The 20253-nt window shown below is 43.9% G+C and overlaps 1 protein-coding gene across 1 annotated transcript; it reads right to left on the reverse strand.

The window, feature by feature from the left end:
- Positions 1 to 312: 312 nt before the first annotated feature.
- On the reverse strand, positions 313 to 15676 carry LOC101611155 (C-type lectin domain family 2 member E-like). Its single transcript, XM_045139695.1, has 6 exons — positions 15464 to 15676; positions 13737 to 13969; positions 8296 to 8424; positions 3633 to 3811; positions 2658 to 2764; positions 313 to 646 (listed from the first exon to the last, which is right to left on the reverse strand). The coding sequence occupies exons 2-6, from the start codon at positions 13798 to 13800 to the stop codon at positions 502 to 504; spliced, it is 624 nt and encodes a 207-aa protein (XP_044995630.1). The 5' UTR covers positions 13801 to 13969; positions 15464 to 15676; the 3' UTR covers positions 313 to 501.
- Between the last annotated feature and the right edge of the window lie 4577 nt (positions 15677 to 20253).

The raw sequence follows: 20253 nt of genomic DNA on the forward strand, positions 1-20253 counted from the left end.
TTTTGGTCTTTTTTCCCCCCAGGCTGCTTTGGCGTGGTACTTACGCCGCCATCTTAACCGGAAGTCCCAATAATGGAATTTGTAAAAGAACATTGAATGTGTTCTCAAAATGTTTTAGAGGTCACAACCAATCATAATCTTTCTTACTGATTATTGAAATTACTTCCATGATTTCAGTATCCACTCATTTTCATGGCCCCATGTATTCAAAACAAGTACTGATTGTATAAGAAATCCTGTAAATCTGTGAACAGAAATGGGGCTCAATAATATAGATTTGACCATGGTCTGTTTAAAATATGAGCACTACTCTTATCAAAACTCCTATTTAATTTAGACTCATGCCTTGCCTCATAAGACTCCTAAATAACCCCTTAAAATGGTTTTCAACTTGGCTGTTGGCAATTATTATGAAGGCATTTGAGGTGACAATTTTGGTCAGCCAAGAGCAGAGCAGCAACTGTATATTACAAATTACAAAGCATCTCTTTGGCAGATTCTCTAAAAAGGATTTAAAACTCTTGGTCCCTGGAGGGGAAAGCTGTTTGACTTGCTACAAATCCATTTTCTGTCTGTGTAGACCCTGGCACTGCTGATACCGTTGTCATTCAGGTAGGCACACTCCCCAGCACCTCGGATGAAAGTCCTGAGAAAGAAAATCAAATACAAAATTATGAAACATGCATGAACTGAGTATCTATCCCTGCTACCCTGAAATCTCTAGCATATCCCCTCCATCTTCCTTTTCCTACAGTTAAAATCATCTGCTTATGAGATAGCGCCTCTCATGATCCCAGGCTGTCCTCAGGCTCCACATGTAGCCAAGGATGACCTTGAACTTCTAATCCTCCTGCCTACTCCTGAGTACTAGGGTTATAGGAATATGCCACCACATCTGGTTTATGTAGTGCAGGTGTGGTGGTTTGAATAGATGGCTCACAATAGATTCATCTTTTTATTTGTTTGTAGTTTGCATCTGCAGCCACCTGGCTGGAGGCAGGGTCAATGGGTGGACCTTAAGGTGTGGTCATGAGTTTCGGATTTCAATCTAAAGATATGCAAAGTGTGCCTAGCTGGAGTTCCCGAAGCGTGCTACATGGCTTTGGCTTTTTGGCATGTGCTTCTCTCTGTGTGCCTGCTTGGTCCTGTGAAGGCAGGCCAGCTTCTTCTGCCATTATGGAACTCCCCCTGCATCTGTAAGCTTCAATAAACCCCTTCCTCCATCACTGTGCCTGGTCTGGAAGTTCATCTCAGCGAACCTGAAGCTGTCTGCTACAGCAGGTGTTCAAACCCAGCATGCTATAAAAGCACTGTGCTACCTGAGCTGCGTCCCAGCCCCAGGACACATTTCTACAGTGACTCAATTTTTTTCCCCCTATTTGACACAGACTCTCAAGGTCAGTGACCTGAAATTGAGACTGACCTTGAATTTCTATTCTTCCCATCTCCACCTCCCGAGCGCTAGGATTACAGGATTACTAGGATTCCCACGCCCGGTTTATGAGTTGCTATGAATCAAATCTGGCTTCCTGAATGCTAGGCAATCACTCTACCAACTGGTGCAACAACAGCCCTTCCACTTCATATTTATTAATATGGATCAGAGACAGACAGAAGGCAATCAATAACTATGTAAGCTCTTCAGGTATACTTTGTTTCTTTCACATTCTCAAGGTTTTATTTGAATGCCACACTTTTGTCATCCACCCAGTCCAAACCCAGTGAGATGTTGACAAGATATCTAACTGGTGCTTGTTGCCATATCCAGATAAACTGCTATCTTTGGTGGCCTCAATGAACATTGTTTTAAGTCTTGAAATGTCTTAAACACTTAAGCTTGTGAAATAAAACCCTGGCTCAGAAATTACTCAAAAGTTACCCAATGAAATGGCTCCATTCAATACTGGAAAGATGGGTCAGAGGTTAAAGACTTTCCTGCAAAGCCTGCTGGTCTGGTTTCAGTCCCTCTTCCACCTATGTAAAGCCTGAGTCAACGAGTCCATGGGCCCCCGATGTTCCATTTGCAGTAAATGGCTATAATGTTTTCAGTCCAGGAGATGCTGCGGGTACCCTCTGCCATGTCTTTAGATGAGTCCCCAGTTCCCCCTCTGTGAATAGAAGCAGCAGTGACTTCTTGGGATTGGAGAATGGATCCTCATAATTAAGTAAGGATTACCAAAATCACAGCAAATGAATCATAGAACTTAAGAAGGATTTAGTTTTGTAGGGAATGTGAGTTTGCTGGGACTGACTCATGCATTCTCAGCACACAAGCTTACCTCGGAGCTACACCTCCAGACAGTCCAAGGGTTGTTATTTCATCTTTCCAGCCCAGGGTGCTTGCCATGACAGTACCTTTCTCATTACATACCCATGGCTCACACACATAATGGCACATGAGCACAGAAGAAGGAAAGAGGCCTTACAAATGTACATGCTGGGATGGAGGATGGCTCATCATGTAAGGTGCTTATATGCAAAGCCTAAAGGCCCAGGTTCAGTTCCCCAGTACCCACATAAAGCCAGATGCATGGAGTGGCCCATGTTTCAGGAATTCATTTTTAGCATCAGGAAGCCCTGGCGTATTCCCGCCCCCCCTCTCTCTCCTTTTATTTTAATAAAATAAAAATATTTTTAAAAACAAAAAATAAACATACACGTTGGTATATTGAGTGTTGTCTGTCCACCTCCAAGCATGCTGGGACGACTCTCTGTGCAGGCCGATCCAGTGGTCAGAGGTGCCCTTGTATCTCCTCAGAAACTTCTGTTACAGAACACAGAAAGCAGACAGATGTACTTCTTTGTTTCTGGTGACTCTTGAATCAATCTCACTGCCATACAGCCTCCTACAGGGCTGGCAACAGGGTGTAATGTAGAGCATAGGTTTAGGAGACAGGAGTCTCCAGTCCTCAATGGAGACACTGGTGTCTATAATCCCCAAAAGATACTTCATTCAAAAGGACCATACAACTCCCAGTGACTGAAAAGTCTCAGCAATGTCTGTCCATCAACCTTAAGTAGGCCGTACATCCTGACATAAACAATTTTATGATTACCGCATGCCTTAGACAAATGGGAAGGCCAATCCAGGGGTCAGAGGTGCCCTGGTATCTAGTTAACAATTCTATTTAAAACACACAGAAAGTAGACATTTCTATCCCTTTGTTTCCAGTGACTCAAGTCAATCTCACCATTCTACAGCCTCCCAAGAGGCAACAGAGTGCAATGTGGAGCACAGGCCAGGAGGCAGAGCAATGTCCAATTCTCAGTGGAGACGTTGAGACTATAATGCTAAAGTATTTTGCTTTAATGAATCCCCTTGTGACTGGGAAGTTGCAGCTAGTACTGTCACTCGAGCATGATATTAATAGTGTCACACGTGACAATTTGTATGATCCCTGCATGCCTTAGTCAGATGGGAACAGGATGGCTCAACTTCCAGGCTGGCTATGACCAGTAGGTTAGAGAATGTGTCTGGAATGTGTCGGGACTCAGGGCAGAAATGACGCCAGCAGCAGGTGGCGCCCGTGTCCCCATTCTGCCCCAGATGGGATCCTTCCTCTGTCTCAGCTTCAAGCTCCCCACCTCAGGGCACTATGTGTTCACCAGAAAAGGATCCACACATGCCTTACCAGTTCCTCCAGGCTGTCAAACTGGGCGAGCTGGGCTTCTAGTGACAGGCAGGAGGTCTGGCTGAAAGTCCAGTTTCTAGTGTCTTCAGAAAAATAAAAGCATTTGCTTCCAAATCCAATCCAGTCTTTTGGGCAGGTGGCATACAATGTCTTCTCTATGCCAGGCTCTCTTTTTGCCTCTAAAATTTCCACAATAAAAAGAAGTATAATAAGTAAACATTGCCATGTCTTGTGTTTTCTCTGCATCCCACCTTGAGCTTAGTTTTGGAGTATGCATTTGGACTGTGGTGTTCATAACTCATCAACAGAAGTCTTCTCCTGTGCATGCTGGTCCTCCCTCCCTCCAGTGCGCTTCCTGGTGGGGGGGGGGCTGACCCCCTTCCTCTCTGAGGTGATATCTGCTGGAAAGGCGTTCCAGAAATGCATTTCTATAACAACAGAGCCACAGGAGTGTGGTGCTGTGTCCTGGGATCATATGGTCTCTCCCCCCAACCCTTCTTTGCTTTAGTTTTCTTCCTCTTGACATAAAGGAAACTTCTCACCACCTACCCTGTATTTTATTCCCATGAAACTATCAGTGCACGAAATATGACACACTTAAAAATATTGTTTGTGAGCTGGTCCCAGAACTTGGGAGGCGGAGGCAGGAGGTCACCATGAATTCAAGGCCGCCCTGAGACTACATAGTGAATTCCAGGTCAGCCTGGACTAGACTGAGAACCTACCTCAAAAACCCATTTATATGTATATTATTTGTGATGTGAAAGCCTGATCCATACACAAAACATGTTCATAAAAATTACTTTGGCTTTTGTTAGAAATTTGGAAACCAGAAGATTTCCCAGAATACTTTATAACAACAATATAAAGTTTTCTGCCATGTCAAAGAAGGACTCTAGGGAGTGAGTAATAGGATGGTGACACAAAAGTAAGATCTGGGGCTGGAGAGATGGCTTAGCTGTTAAGCACTTGCCTGTGAAGCCTAAGGACCCCGGTTCGAGGCTCGGTTCCCCAGGTCCCACGTTAGCCAGATGCACAAGGGGGCGCACGCGTCTGGAGTTCGTTTGCAGAGGCTGGAGGCCCTGGCGCGCCCATTCTCTCTCTCTCCCTCTATCTGTCTTTCTTTCTGTGTCTGTCTCTCTCAAATAAATCAATAAATTAATTAATTAAAAAAATAAGATCTGAAACAAAGTTTGTACTGAGCAACCGTACAAGGCAAACTGTTGACTAGAGAAGCCCATCGCTGAAAGGGAAGCTCGTTTTTTTAATTAGATTAAGTACATCTCTTTATTGCCAAGGTTATAGGCAAAAGGTTCAACTAGGAGGTAACTGGTTAAGGAACATAACAGAGCACATCTGTCAATTGTTTATATAAGCTATTTATCAAAAGTTTACACATGAAAGAGAGCTTATCCTATGTAGGGGAAGAGCAGAGAAGATTAGAGTTAGAATTGCTGATAGTATGGGCAGTTTTGGCAGAATGCTGACTATTGGTAAGGAGACTGACATATCAGCTTTAGAAGAAATCAGAGCAGCGGAGAACATATGAAGACAGCATATATGCTAAATGAAGTATATTTACTGCTGGGGATTAGGACAGTAACAGGAAGCCAGGTGTGGGGAGACTTGGAATCCTAATAACTTCACTTTTTTCTTCATTTAATAACTAAGAGCACATTGCTCTTTGGAAAACGTACTGAGTGCTCAGCAATAGGTATGTGACAGGAAATAACAGATAGAAAAAAAAAGTAGGCAATTTATTTATTTTTTTATTATGTATTTTTTTTGGAGAGAGTGAGAGCAAGAGAGCGAGCAAGGCAGAAAGAGGCAGAGAGAGAGAGAGAATTGGCACCCTAGGGCCTCAGCCACTGCAACTGAACTAACCTAGTGGGCATGTATGACTCTGAGCTTGCCTCACCTTTATGCATCTGGTTTACATGGGATCTGGAGGTCCAACATAGGTTCTTAGGCTTGACAGACAAGTGCCTTAACCACTAAGCCATCTCTCCAGCCCAAAGTAGGCAATTTTAAACAGATATTCCCACTTTTCATACCAGCATGTAACATAATGTGCATTTAGGAAACAGAAGCAAATAGCTGTGAATGTCTTTGTCACTGCTTCTTTCAGGCTGACTGAACACTTTTCACTTTTCATGTTGACTTGGAAAAAATGTTTACACAGTTTTTTATAGATTTGCAGATATTTTGTAAAACTATTAAAATTTTTGTATATATATATGCATATATATATACACAAATTATATATATATATATATATATATATATATATATATATATATATATATATATATAATATATATTTGTTGGTTGATGTAGGGTCTTGCTGTAGCCCAGACTGACCTGGAATTCACTATTTAGTCTCAGGCTGATCTCAAACTCACTGTGACATCTGTATATTATTCAATGAAGAACTTAAAGTTAATTTTGTAAAATAATATCATGAAACACTCAAACTACAATCAATTCTCATTTTATTTACTTCATATAAAGTGTTGAATATGTTCTTCCACTAACAGAAAATGTAAGTGCATGCTAATGTCTGGGGCCAATTATATGTGAGGGATGAGAGAGGCTTTCATAGCTCAGACACCTAGGGTTAAGGCACTTAACCACTGCAAAGCCTAATGACCCAGGTTCAATTCCCCGGGACCCACATGAAGTCAGATGCACAAGGGGCCGCACGCATCTGGAGTTTGTTTGCAGTGGCTGGGGGCCCTGGGGCGCCCATTCTCTCCCTCTCTCCTCCATCTATCTGCCGCCTTCTCTCTTAAACAAATAAATAAATTTAAAACTATTAATACAACATAAACTAGATACTTAAAGAAAATGATACAAGTAGAAAATTTTAAGATTAGAGAGTTTGGTCATATAACTTTTGGTGAGCATTGCTACAGGGAGTAAGGTGGTTGCATATCAAGAAACTGCCACTCAACTGAAGGAGTTTTGACAAAGCAAACTTTATTTCTGTGCAGTAGGTGGTTTAGCTCCCCAAAGCTGGTAAGCAAACACACTGGGCAGGAGCTCTGCACGTCTTATTTCCCTAATAACACAACACTGCCACGGGAGAAAAGTTAATTATTCAGAATCTTTCTGGTCATATCATATAAGTGTAGACCAAGCCAAAGCCATCATCATGATCTTTCATGTGGACCCTTCAATTGTAAGGTTTCCCAAAATAGATCTTCCCTTACCCTTATCCCCTAGCAATTTATTCTCAATGGAGCAGTCAAGTGATTGACCAGCAATGAAATTTCCAGCTCTCAACTTCTCTCTCCATCATCTTCTCGTTGCATTCAAAGTAAAAGGCAGGGCTGGAGAGATGGCTTAGTGGTTAAGGCACATGCCTGTGAAGCCTAAGGCCCCCAGTTTGACTCTCCAGGTCCCACGGAAGCCAAATTCACATGGTGGAATGTGCATCTGGAGTTTGTTTGCAGTGGTTAGAGGCCCTGGCGCCCATTCTCACTCTTTCTCTCTCTCCTTCTCTCTGTCTCTAATAAATAAGTAAATAAAAATAAAAGTTTTAAAGCAACGGTATAAAATGACCTGCAAGGCTGTCACAGTGTGACCCCCCTGCCCCACCCATCTTTCCCCAGGGTCACATTCCGAGGGTCTCCATGGGTGCTAAAAGCACAGATCGTCCCAACCGTACCTATGCTATGTTTTCTCCTTATGCATATGGAAAACGAAGTCTCACCCACTGGTGGGCATACTTGATGGCTTGGCATTCCTGAACTAGCAGCATTACTGCATCTGTGCTTTGAGTCGGTGGTAAGTCAATGACTTTTACTGTGACAACGGATCTGTCACCTGAGACAACTCCAGGTGGCAACTGAGCAGGTAGTGTATATGAGGTGGATACATTTGCACAGAGGGACAGTTCACTGGGAAAGGTGGAGCAAGAAGCGAGAGATTTTAAAACCCTCTTCAGAACAGTCCAGAGTAACGACCCATGAAATGCGTATTTCAGGAACTTTCCACCTGACATCATCAGACCCGGGTCAACCATGGTGCCCAAGGCTCCGGGTCATGGAGGAATGCACCTTCCACACCATGGCACTCTTCTCTTCTCCTCTGCCCTGACTCCCATGCAGCCTCCTTGAGCTGTCTCCTTGCTCTCTGTTAAATATGGTTCCCCAGGTAGACATATGACTCCTGCATCTGCTTCTAGAGTTTGGTGACGTGGTACCTTCCTGAGGGGGCTGACCGCGGCCACCTCGGACATTCTGCGATCTGTTGTGCCTACGTCATCCTGACAGAATTCAAGCTCCCAGAGACTAGAAGGTAGGGGTGTGGGCATGTGCGTGTGCGTGTGCGTGTGTGTGTGTGTGTGTGTGTGTGTGTGTGTGTGTGTGTGTGTGAGCGTGTGTGTTCTGAAGCAATTTGCCCAGTGCCTAGCACACGATGGCACTCTATAAAGATTTACTGGCGTCCAGGCGTGGTGCCGCAAGCCTTTAATCCCAGCTTTCAGGAGGCAGAGGTAGGAGGATCGCCGTGAGTTCGAGGCCACCCTGAGAAGACAGAGTGAATTCTGGGTCAACCTGGGCCAGAGTGAGACCCTACCTCAAAAAACAAAACAAACAAAAAAAGATTTACAGGCAATACAGGTCAGAGTACTGCGCATTTCCAACAATATCTATCTCACCTGCCAATGCTACAGAGAGAGCCACCACAGTCGTAGAGAGAATGAAGAGAAGCCCCAGAAGGCAGAAGTGAACCTTCTTGAGAGTGACTGGAGAGATCACTGCTGGACATTCTCCCTGGAGCTTTGCACCTGTGGAAAAGAAGTAGCAGAATCTCAATCTCAAGCCTCGTTTCAGGAGAGAAGAAGCAAGTACATTTTTATAATTCTGCAGAAGTATGAGAAGATTTTAATATGACTCGCAATAACATTAGAAAGTTGGAGGCGTTCTCACAACCTGACTGAAGGTATATATCATGAGACATTAAAAAAAATAAATAAATAAAACCCATGTGGTACCAACCCTCCCTCTGAGTGGTGAGGAATGAATGCTGACCCCCCGCCCAATGCCTAACATAAAATGGAACACAGCCAAACTTGAAGTCTGGAATTATAATATTTGAAGCAAAACAGACAAAGACTTTGTTTTGGTGACCATGCCAAGGCGCACCAGCGCCAGCAGCGCTACGGAAACTATCTGCTGATCAAAGTCTAACTGTGTCTGCGTTGGACCCCGCTGGGGCAGGCTGCCCTGTGGATGGGTGTCAGGTGCACCGCTGCTCGGTGACACAGTCACACTGCACAGTTCCCTGTCCCAGAGATGCATTTGTATGGGTCTGCGGCAAAGCCAGTGTAAGGCGGAAGACTGGGCCGGGGTGGGCATGGGCTGGCACAGAGGGAGGAGGGTGTGTCTATGCGGGAACCTGGGAGGGTGTGGGTCTATACGTGGGCCGTGATGGTGACTTCATGACTGCGTGTGTCTTCAGAGCACATGGCAACAGAAACCAACGACATGAGCTTCGCTAGTGCTTTAACAAAATGCCCTTGCTAGCTGGGCGTGGTGGCGCACGCCTTCATCCCAGCACCCGGGAGGCAAAGGTAGGAGGATCACCGTAAGTTCAAGGCCATCCTGAGACTACATAGTGAAACGCAGGTCAGACTGAGCCAGCGTGAGACCTTACCTCGAAAACCCAAAACAAAACAACAAACGCCCTTGTGTCTTTAAACACTGAGTTCCCTCACGTCTCACGTCTCAGAGAGCTGAGAGGGAACATCTGCTTCAACTAACAGGGAAGGGGACTGCTGAAGTGGACAGCTCCAAGCACCAGTGTCCTTCAAGTTTTGTTCCATAATCTCTCTTCCTTCTTCCCTAGATGGAGTGCCTCTTGATTTTTCCTTCCTTGCTATTTTCCGGCATTTAAAACCTGAGTATGAATATGGAGCAGCCAACAGACATAGTTATTCCCTTACTGGGATTTTACCCTAAATTTTACCTTAAATGCTCCCTGCTTCACTACAGAGATATTTGCTCCGCAGTGTTTGCAGCTGCTCAGCTCACAATAGGTAAGAACTGGAATCAAGCCAGGTGCCCACCATTGCATGAACGGATATAACCAACTGTGGTATATCTACATGATGGAATTCTACACAGCAGTAAGGAAAACTGACACACTGAAATTTGTAGAAAAATGGTCAAACTTGGAGCAGATCATACTCAGTGAGACCACAGGGTCTCACTCATCTGTGCTTCCTGACCTGCATCACCCCAAGGTGCTGACCTCCCTGACAGGCAGCTCAAGGCCTAGACAACAGGGAGGGATGGGCTTGGTGGGAGTAACATAAAAACTCAGAATGAACTGGTATCATAGACACCTTTATCTCTGTAGACTAAAAGGTTCAAAACAAAAACAAAAACAGAAGCCTATCCTACTCAGAAGCAAACCCCCTGACAGGATGTACACACCAATGCAATACTGGCACACAGCCTAGGTGGGTAACCAATCGCTTCCTGACTGGCTAAGCGATCTGCTCGGTGTGAAGGAACCCATATCTGGAATTGGGAACCAGATCAGAATCCTAGGGGCAGATGAAGATTATGTTCTCCAGTTTCAAGCTCTCACTAGTCTTTGGCTAAAAGAGGGGTTACATACATCAAATTCTCCCTAAATTAATAATGCTTATCCCACTTAAACGATACTGACTTCACTTTCCACTGGAGAGTCTGTTCTTTTTCAGAAGGTAGCAAGACCTGAGGAGATAAACTACCCCTCACAATTCAGCCAAGCCACAGCTAAACCATAGAGGCACTGGGGAGATGAGCAAGTGCGCTGCTTCCACGCTGAACCTGATAATCAGCACCGGGGTGAAGGAGACAGACCCTGAGGACACTCAACACCCACCAAAGATCCAGAGGCTCCTAACAGATCATCCCTGAAGTAGACTTCAAACTCACCCACCAAGGCTCATACAGAATTTTGCGAAAGAGGGGGCAGAAAGATTGTAAGAGCCACAGGTTGAGACATCATGCCCAGGGGCTTTGCCTCCCCCAGAATAGCTGATTACAGCTCCCATGACACATAAACCACAACCCCATGGGGAATACCTGTGACCTCACTGAGGCATGTCTCCAGCAGAATGGGGACAGGGACGAGGGAAAAGAGGGTACTAACACAAGATGTACCCATATGAAACATGTTGTTAATAATAGCACATATATAAACAAGTAAATAAATAGAAAAAAATGAAAGGTTTCGGGCTGGAGAGATGGCTTAGCAGTTAAGCGCTCGCCTGTGAAGCCTAAGGACCCCAGTTCAAGACTCGATTCCCCAGGACCCACGTTAGCCAGATGCACAAGGGGGTGCACGCCTCTGGAGTTCGTTTGCAGTGGCTGGAAGCCCTGGCGCGCCCATTCTCTCTCTCTCCCTCTCTTTGTCTGCCTCTTTCTCTGTCTGTCACTCTCAAATAAATAAAAATAAGAAACAAAAAATTTTTAAAAATGAAAGGTTTATTATGGAGATCACAAACACATGCAAAAGTAAATAAAACCATATACTAAACTCTCACAAACTCATTTACCTAGCCCCAACTAATGTCAGCGTATTGGCCGCCTGGTTCCCCCCGTGTTTCCTGGTCTCCCAATCACCCCCACCCCGGGATAACAGCGAACTTCAAGAGAGGTCAAAAGTCCTTCAGTTTTGAAGTTGTTTTTTGTTTGTTTGTTTTTTACTATAAGCTAGGACATCTGGTACTTATAGTGTATTCACAGCTCTTTCTCACTCCAAGAATGTAATGCAAACTGTTTTATTTGTAGCTCATCTCTCTGCAACTGATCAGCAGTGTTGGGTTCTCTCTGCCTGCCCTTGACTGGTTGCCCACATCTAACCTTGACCTCACAAAGCACATAGCTCCATCCTTTTTTATTGGTGTGTGGTATTCCATCATATACTAGAATACATATCCAATCTTCTTTTTCCATGCATCCACTGATGAGCATTTGGGAGGATTCCCTGTGTTATCTTTTGTGGATAGTAAACATTAAAGGGTGATGTCTCTTACCAGAAGGCAGGGCAGAGGGAAGGAAGGCCAAAGCAGTTAGATACCAGGTACAATGTGCAGTTCGATAAGAGGAACAAGTTCTGTCATTCAAAGTCATAGTGGGGTGAACAGAGTTGACAATCATAGATTGTATATCTCAAGATATCTAGAAAGGGAGATTGTGAATGTATTCACCAAATAATAAGTTCACACAAACCTCATAAAAAACAGATCCAGAATCTGCAGAGAAAGCTCAGGGAGTGTTGCAGAAGAGGGGGCCAGAAAGATTATAAAAAAATTATAATAGCCTCAGGGTGGGTGGGAATAGCCTGAGAAATCATATTTCCCACATCCCTGCAGAGACTCATGAAGCAGCGTGGCTCCCACAATAAATACCAATAACTCACCAAAAACCCTCCACAGAATTGAGGTGGGGGAGAGAAGGTCTCTGTAAGCAATATTTTTATGTTTAAAAAAAAAAAAAACCAAAGTGGAAAGGTTGGGGTCACATTAATGAGTTGTGCCTGAGACCAGCTGATGTTCATATTTGGAGCTGTCTTTTATTTCTTTTAGTTGGTTAGTTAACTGATTATTTACTTATTGGGGTGTGCATGGATGGGAACAGCAAGGTCTCTTGCCAGTGAAAATAAATGCCACCCACTTATGCCACTCTGTGGCCAGCTTTACACGGGGGCTGTGGAATCAAAGCAAGTGGCTTTTACCACTGAGAAATCTCCCCATGCCTTGGCTTTTTATTTTAATTGCACAAAACACTTGCTCACAGGCCTTTTGACTACACATTTCTGTTATTGTGCATGCGTCAAGCCTCTCTAAATTACCACCCTCTTGAAACACTCTTAGAACACAATAACCTTCCATTCCTGGTTACAAACAGAGAGAGATTTTTCTCACAGAAGAATAAAGAAATGAAACAGACTGCTGGCCTGGTTCTAATTTTTTGTTTCAGATTTCAAAACGTCTTGCTTCACTTTGAACAAATATGGTTTAGACAGAGTAGAGTTATGAGACACCCCCCAGGTACAGAATAGTGGCCCCGGGAACCAAGAACTAAGTCCAAGTGGCTTGTTTTCAGCATTCTGTGTCTAAGGAGTAGGATTAGGTGTGCTGTGGGCCTGCCTATACAAGGCAGGCTGTAAAAAGAAACAGAGAGAAAGAGAGAGAAAACGAGAACATTTTAGCTAAAAGAATGCTGGTTTAGTTGATACAAAGCTATTTAAAATTAACATTCCTCATATATTTCCTGCTTCTCCAGTTATGCAATATTGTTTCCTTAACCAAATAAAGGAAAGAAGGAAGGAAGGAAGAAAGAAAGAAAGAAAGAAAGAAAGAAAGAAAGAAAGAAAGAAAGAAAGAAAGAGAAAGAGAAAGAGAAAGAAAGAAAGAAAGAAAGAAAGAAAGAAAGAAAGAAAGAAAGAAAGAGAGGAATTTTTTAATGTCATGCACACATTTTTCAAAATAAAAAAAGATAAGTTTCATTCTGTTTCTGAAGGCTACATAGGAAGTCCCTAGCTATTGTTCTTTTTCCATAATTCATCATTCCTGAAAAATGCCGAAGGGTTTGCTGGCGACGGCCCTCAGCCTCAGAACCCCACGCTCCCCACGAATGTCTCCATTTCTCTCTTTTACTACGGTGGATCTTCAAGCACGGGTCCCATGGGTATCTTTTGTTAGCATGCAAATAATACAACTCTTGATATTTGAGTTTGCCATCACTGTGGGCTACAAGTCACATATTCTATAGAACAGCTTAATCAAATTTATCAGAGCATTCACACTGCCAGGCACCTGGGGAAAGACAGGACTCCCAGCTGGAACACAAAGAAAGAGAAAATCTGCTTCGTAGTCTCATAACTCACTGTTTAATCCTCTTGTCCCAGAAATACCTCAGCAACATACACTGTCTTAGGATAACTTATAAAATAATTGCATTTCTAAACACCCACCCTGAGGTTCCTAAGCACGTCCCCTCCTCTAGAGACTCACTATGAAAAGGTAACCTGTGGCAAGTCCAGCTTCTCCTTTGGGTCCCTGCACACTGAATTTTCTTCACATTTCATGAAGTACATTACCAGTTTCTTCCTTGGACTCCAGCCAAGTCTCTAGCATTGCCGCCGAGAACTTCTCAGCACTCATTTTTTTCAGCGCGGATATATTCGTGAGGGGCTGAAAGCAGAAACCACGGAGAGGAACCAAAGCCTGTGTAAAATTTCCAGTTCTCCTGGGCAAAAGTCCAATCTCTTGACTCAGTAACCGCCTCCAGCCTCTAGTGGAGAAAGATCTCAACACTGCCAGTCATCTGTGTCTAACAGAAAAAGCAGGAAATATAAAACAATCAGACTTGAATTTGAAGGATTTTAGATTAGAAAATCCATTTGATACACTTGTCTCTACCCCCAGATGAAATGATCATAATACTCTAACCAAACCCTGTGTCCACATACATTTGTATCCTATAGATTTTTTTTAAGATTTTTTTTTTTTTATGAGAGTCAGAAAGAGAGTGAGAATGGGTGCACCAGGGCCTCCAGCCAATGCAAATCAACTCCAGACACATGTGCCACCATGTGCATCTGGATCCTCAGCCTTAACTGCTAAGCCATCTCTCTAGCCCATGTATCCTATGAAATATTTTATGTGATGTTTGAAATAACTTAGGTTGCAATTCTAGTTTCTTCTTTGTACACTTTAATTTCAGAGCAATCACATTGTATGAAGTGGTTAGTTACAGTTTTAGGAAAGGCTGGTCTTTTTTTATATATTATTTATTTATATGAGAGATACATATATATATATATATGTACATGTATGTGTATATATATGTATATATGTATGTATATGTATATATATGTATGTATATATATATATATATATATATAGAGAGAGAGAGAGAGAGAGAGAGAATGAGCATGCCAGTGCCTTCTACTCACTGCAAACAAACTCCAGAGAAGCCTGTGCCACCTAGTGCATCTGGCCTACATGGGTACTGGGGAATCAAACCTGGGTCCTTAGGCTTCACAGGCAAGTGCCTTAACTACTAAGCCATCTCTCCAGCCCAAGGTTGGTCTTTAATATCTAAGTTTCTGTAGCACTTATTTATAGCTAATAATTCTATCTGTCCTGTTAGTGTGGTATTATGTCAGATCATTTTTGTATGACACTTGCTATTTCAGTTTATGAGAGAATATGAATGTTCACATCGCAGAAGGAATAGAGCACCATTTTAAATTTCTTGTTTACAGAATTATCTTTTCTCATGTACCAAGAATTTTTAGTCACAGGGGGAGAAACAAGAACCAAACTTGTTATAAATCTGGATTTCATTGATTTTGTAGTTATAGCTATATCTTTTTTATTTTATTTTTATTTATTTATTCATTTATATTTTGGTTTTTCGAGGTAGGGTCTCACTCTTAAGCCCAGGCTGACCTGGAAGTCACTCTGTAGTCTCAGGGTGGCCTCGAACTCTCAGTGATCCTCCTACCTCTGCCTCCTGAGTGCTAGGATCAAAGGCGTGTGTCACCACGCCCAGCTCTATATCTTTTTTAAATTTTAAATAATATGCCTCTTTTATATTATATTGTATTAATTATATCATATTATACTATATTATTGCCTATTTACTTCTAATTGGTGAGCTATGAATAGTATTTTAGTATTTCTCTTGCAGCCCCAAAGGGGCAAGCACAGGCTTATTTAGGGGAGCAAAGGCTCCACCAGGATCAGAGGAGAGAGAGTGAGCCGGGGAGCCGAGGAGCCAGAGAGGGCAGAGGCTTGGCTGGAGCTCTGCTGGACTCACCTCCGCCTCAGACAAGAGCTCTGCGCGCAGACAGGCAGGGTGAGGAGCCTCTTAGGTGGAAGGCTTCGAGCACCTCCTGCAGCCAACGACTGCCTGGTGTCTCGATGACAGCTGCCAGGCCTGGCTGTCACTGACGCATTCAGCCCTTGAACCCCGCAAACCAGTGCTGGGGGGACCAGCTTTGCGCAGAGCACAAAAACTGTTGCCAGTGTCCCAACCACCTACAGTGTACCAAATGCGGCTAGGGGATGTGACAGGAAATCTTAAACTTTCAGCCCCGCCCAGGCCCAGAACAACCACTGAAAGGACTGGATCAAAGTTCAAAAACAGTATGAACCAGGCTGGGCATGGTGGCACCCACCTTTCATCCCTTTAGATTCACCAGATAAGAACTTTGCTGTTTCATTTTTCTCTCTGAGCTGTGACTGGAGAAATGCAAAAGATACTGAACAGTAAACAGCACTAAATAGCAGTTGGAAATATGAGTATGGAATATGAGTAGGAAATGAATATTCACAAAAAAAAACAAAAATGAGACCCTACAGAATAGATCTTAAAGATTCTCTCTCTCTCTCTCTCTCTCTCTCTCTCTCTATCTATCTCTGCCTCTCTGTCTGTGTTTGTCACTCTCAAATAAATAAATAATTTTTTTAAAAAAGTCCTGTACACAGAAAAAGGTTGGTTCAAGAGACCCAAAAACATCTAGACATCAGAGTAGACATCTGGACAAGTATTATTTTATTATTTTTTATATTTACTTGTCATTTTTATTTTTTTTTTACTTATTTATTTCTTTTATTATTATTTATTATTCCTACATTTATTGTTTTTCCCCAAAGTGCTTAGCCAGTCCACAGTCAAGGCCCTGGAGAAATACTATATTTTAGGACACTTCAAATACATTTATATATATATATAGTTTATGTACAAGGAGATAGATGAGAGAGAGAGAAAGAGAGCGAATGGTCATGTCAGCACCCCCAGCACTCCAGATACATGTGCTGCTTCGTACAACAGCCTTTGCGTGGATACTGGGGAGTCAGACCCAGGTGTTAGGCTTTGCAGGCAAGTGCCTTCACAGTTAAGCCATCTCTCCAGATTAGGATTTTTTTTTTTTTTTTTAATTTGTTCAGTCAAAGCAGGCAGCAAGGCTGAGAAGCGGTGGGGGCCTACCAGAGACCCAGATGCTCTGCAGCTGGCCCCGAGCGCTCCTGCCAGGCTCTTTAGCTCCGGGGTTGAAGGCCACCCCTCGCCCACCCCTCGCCCACCCCTCGCCCACTGCACCACAGTCCTGGTAAGAGCGCTTCCGGCTTGAGGGGGAGTGACTTGCAGTTTCGATTGTTGCCTGTTCCTCCCAGAGCTGTGACTTCGGAGAAACAGAAGCTTAAACTGACCTTAGTTGATTAGAGGACAGGGCCAATTCCTTCCAACACAAGTCACCCTGAACCCCTGAACGGTGATTGGGAAACTGTAGCAGACAGCTTCAGGTTCACTGAGATGAACTTCCAGACCAGGCATAGTGATGGAGGAAGGGATATTAACAGAAGCTTACAGATCCAGGGGAAGTTCCATAATGGCATAAGAAGCTGGCCTGCCTTCACTGGACCAAGCAGAGAGAGAGAGGAGCACTGGCCAAAAGCCACACAGCACAGCACTCTTCGGGAACTCCAGCTAGGCACACTTTGCATATCTTTAGATTGAAATCTCATACCCACCACCACACCTTAAGATCCAAGGCCTCCACCTCCAGGTGGCTACAGATGCAAACTACAAATAAACTTTAAAAATGAATATATTGGGGGCCATCTATTCAAACCACCACAGGAACCAAGGACCCGGTGGTTGGGAGCCTGGGTCCTAGGCCTGTAGCAGACCCTGGGGAAGACTGGGCATCGGGAATGGAGGAGAGGTAGAGACCTAGCTGCAGTCTGCCCTGGAGAAATGAACAGTGAGTCTGGGGGAGCTTTACACAGTGGGGGCCCTCTGTGTGGCAAAGTTAAGGACACACAAGTTGAGAAACCAAATATAACCATTTTAAGTAAAAAGCCCAGGCCTGACAGATAGAGAACCAGCCAGCTAATGTGCTGACCTTTTGCTTCTGTAAACTTTGCTTGCTTAATTGCTGCCTTTTCCCCCTAAAGTTCCTGAGGAACCTCCACTTCAAGGACAATGGAGATGACTTCATCTGCCTGGAATGCCCCTAGCTCCTGCTCCCAACTTTGCCCGCTGAAACCCCAAGCCAATCAGAACTGTTTAAATCAACCAATCATGTATCTATCCCCTACTTCTTTGTTCGAATTCCTATATGAACCCTTTCCCCCCCAAAAAAGGGGCTCTCTTCCTCACTACCGCCGTGCCAGACTGTGGGGACGGAGCCCAGGCCGAGGCTTGCAATAAAGAAACCTGCTGCTTTTCCATTCCAGTGTCTCGGCTTCTGTGGCGGTTCTCTGGGTGACCGGGGGACTTGGCTCCTGGTCAGGGGTCTTGGCACAACAAAGTCACCTTCCATTTGTCCAGACACACGAAGGCCAGGCGTGGTGGCGCCCGCCTTTAGTCCCAGCACTTGGGAGGCAGAAGTAGGAGGATCGCTGTGAGTTCGAGGCCTCCCTGAGACTACATAGTGAATCCCACATCAGCCTGGGCTAGAGCGAGACCCAACCTCAAAAAACCAAAAAAGGAAAGAAAAAACAGACACACGAAGTGCACGCTGCCAGACACACGAAGTGCTGGGATTAAAAACGTGCGCTCATTTCCCATCCTTGAGGGCTATCTCATGCCCTTTTAACCTAGTTTTATATTAGGAGCGGGCTCTGATATAATGAGAAGAGGGATTCTTCACTTGCTTTCAACAGAGAATAAAGCCTGGAGTTTGAGGAAGGCAGGGAGCCCGCTTAAGCTCCCTTAGGAGCGTGATAGTATTTCTGGGCTTCTGAATTCTTGGGCCTTTCAGTGCTTTGTCACAGCAACAAGCGAGTAAAATGGGGGCTGGAGAGATGGCTTGGCGGTTAAGGCACTTGTCCGTGAAGCCTAAGGTCCCTTGTTCGATTCCCCAGGTCCCATGTAAGCCAGACACACGAGGTGACATAAGCACGCACGTTTGCACACGCCTGTAAGTCTGGAGTCTGATTGCAGTGGCTGGAGGCCCCAGGCCCGCCATTATCTCTCTCTCTCAGAAAAAAAAAAAAGCTGAGACACATAAGACCTTACTCACAGGCGTGAAAGAGGCAGAAAGAGAGAGAGAGAGAGAGAATGGGCACACCAGGGCCTCCAGCCACTTCAAACGAACTCCAGACTCATGCGCCCCCTTGTGCATCTGGCTATCGTGGGTCCTGGGGAATGGAGCCTCAGAACAGGGTCCTTAAGCTTCATAAGCAAGCTCTTAACCACTAAGCCATCTCTCTAGCCCCAAATAGCCCTTTTCTTGAGATAGGGTCTCATATATCCCAAGTTGGCCTCAAGACCCAATGTAGCCAAGAGTGACTTTGAACTCCTCATCCACCGTGCTAGGTAAGCACTCTGTCAAGTGAGCTACATGCTCCATCCCAGGACACAACATGCATACATTTACTCCCTTTTTTCCCTTTACCGCACAAGTTTTCCTGCCCAGGGTGGCCTGAAGCTAAGAATGACCTTGATTGAGAAAGCACCCTGCCTCTCTATCTTGCAAGTGCTGGGAAGGCAGGCATGGCACCCTGCCTGCTTTACGGGGCGTGGGCATCAAACCAGAGCTTCATGAAGACGAAACCATCACCCTGCCAACTGGGCCACACCCCTTCCATTCCATCTCAGTTACTATGAATAAGACAAAGACTACGAATTATTCCTGGGAGTTTGTCAGTCAATCTCTCACCTGCTCAAGGGAGCACTTGTCACCTAACGACATGCTGCAGAAGTGGGTGAGATAGTTACCCCTTTAATGAGATACTATAACTAAGATGTAAAGAAAAAAATGCATCTTTTACCTTCAATGGTATTACATGCTCTCTGTCATACACACTGGCCACCCACTGCCACGTGTCCATGTTCTTTTCCTGTAGGTTTTCATATTTGTTTTATCTCCAAAAACTTCATGCCTAAATCTATGATTCGAGAATGTACACATATACATAGATGTATCCTAAGAAGATGTTAAATTGCTACAAGCATGTTTATAATTCACTGGAAATAATTCAACTCTGCTTTTGGCATTAAGAGAAAAAAAATGCTGGTCTATCCTAACTGCAACAGTAAAGAGATATCTTAAGGATAAACAAAAATACTAAATTCAAATCCTTCTTTTAAATAACCTTGATCAGTATACCAAATATAAGGTTTTTATTTTTATATTATTTTTGTTTATTTGCAAGGAAAGAGAGAGAGAATGGTCACATCATGGCCTCTAGCCACTGCAAACAAACTGCAGATGCACACCCCACTTTATGCATCTGGCTTTATGTGGGTGTGAGGAAATCAAACCTGGGTCATTAGGCTTTGTGGGCAAGTGCCTTACCTACTGGGCCATTTTGTCAGCCTCTAAGCTTTTATTGTATGTACTTGCTGAAGATATTTATATCGAATTTCCTTTCCATATTGTGTCTGAAGCATATTGGTTGTCTACCTGTGCTCCTCTATTTCAACGCAGATTTGTCAAGGTCCATACCTTGTCCATCTCATGACTTATTTAATGGCCAGCTTCTGCTCCACTCCACTTGAGAGTCGTACCTTTAAGACTACTTAATTAAAAAGCTTGATTGAATTGTATTTCATAATTCAATGTATCCATTTTAATTTCACAAAGAGTCCCTATTGCT

This window comes from Jaculus jaculus, chromosome 23 (genome assembly GCF_020740685.1).
Source record: "Jaculus jaculus isolate mJacJac1 chromosome 23, mJacJac1.mat.Y.cur, whole genome shotgun sequence".
NCBI lineage: Eukaryota > Metazoa > Chordata > Mammalia > Rodentia > Dipodidae > Jaculus > Jaculus jaculus.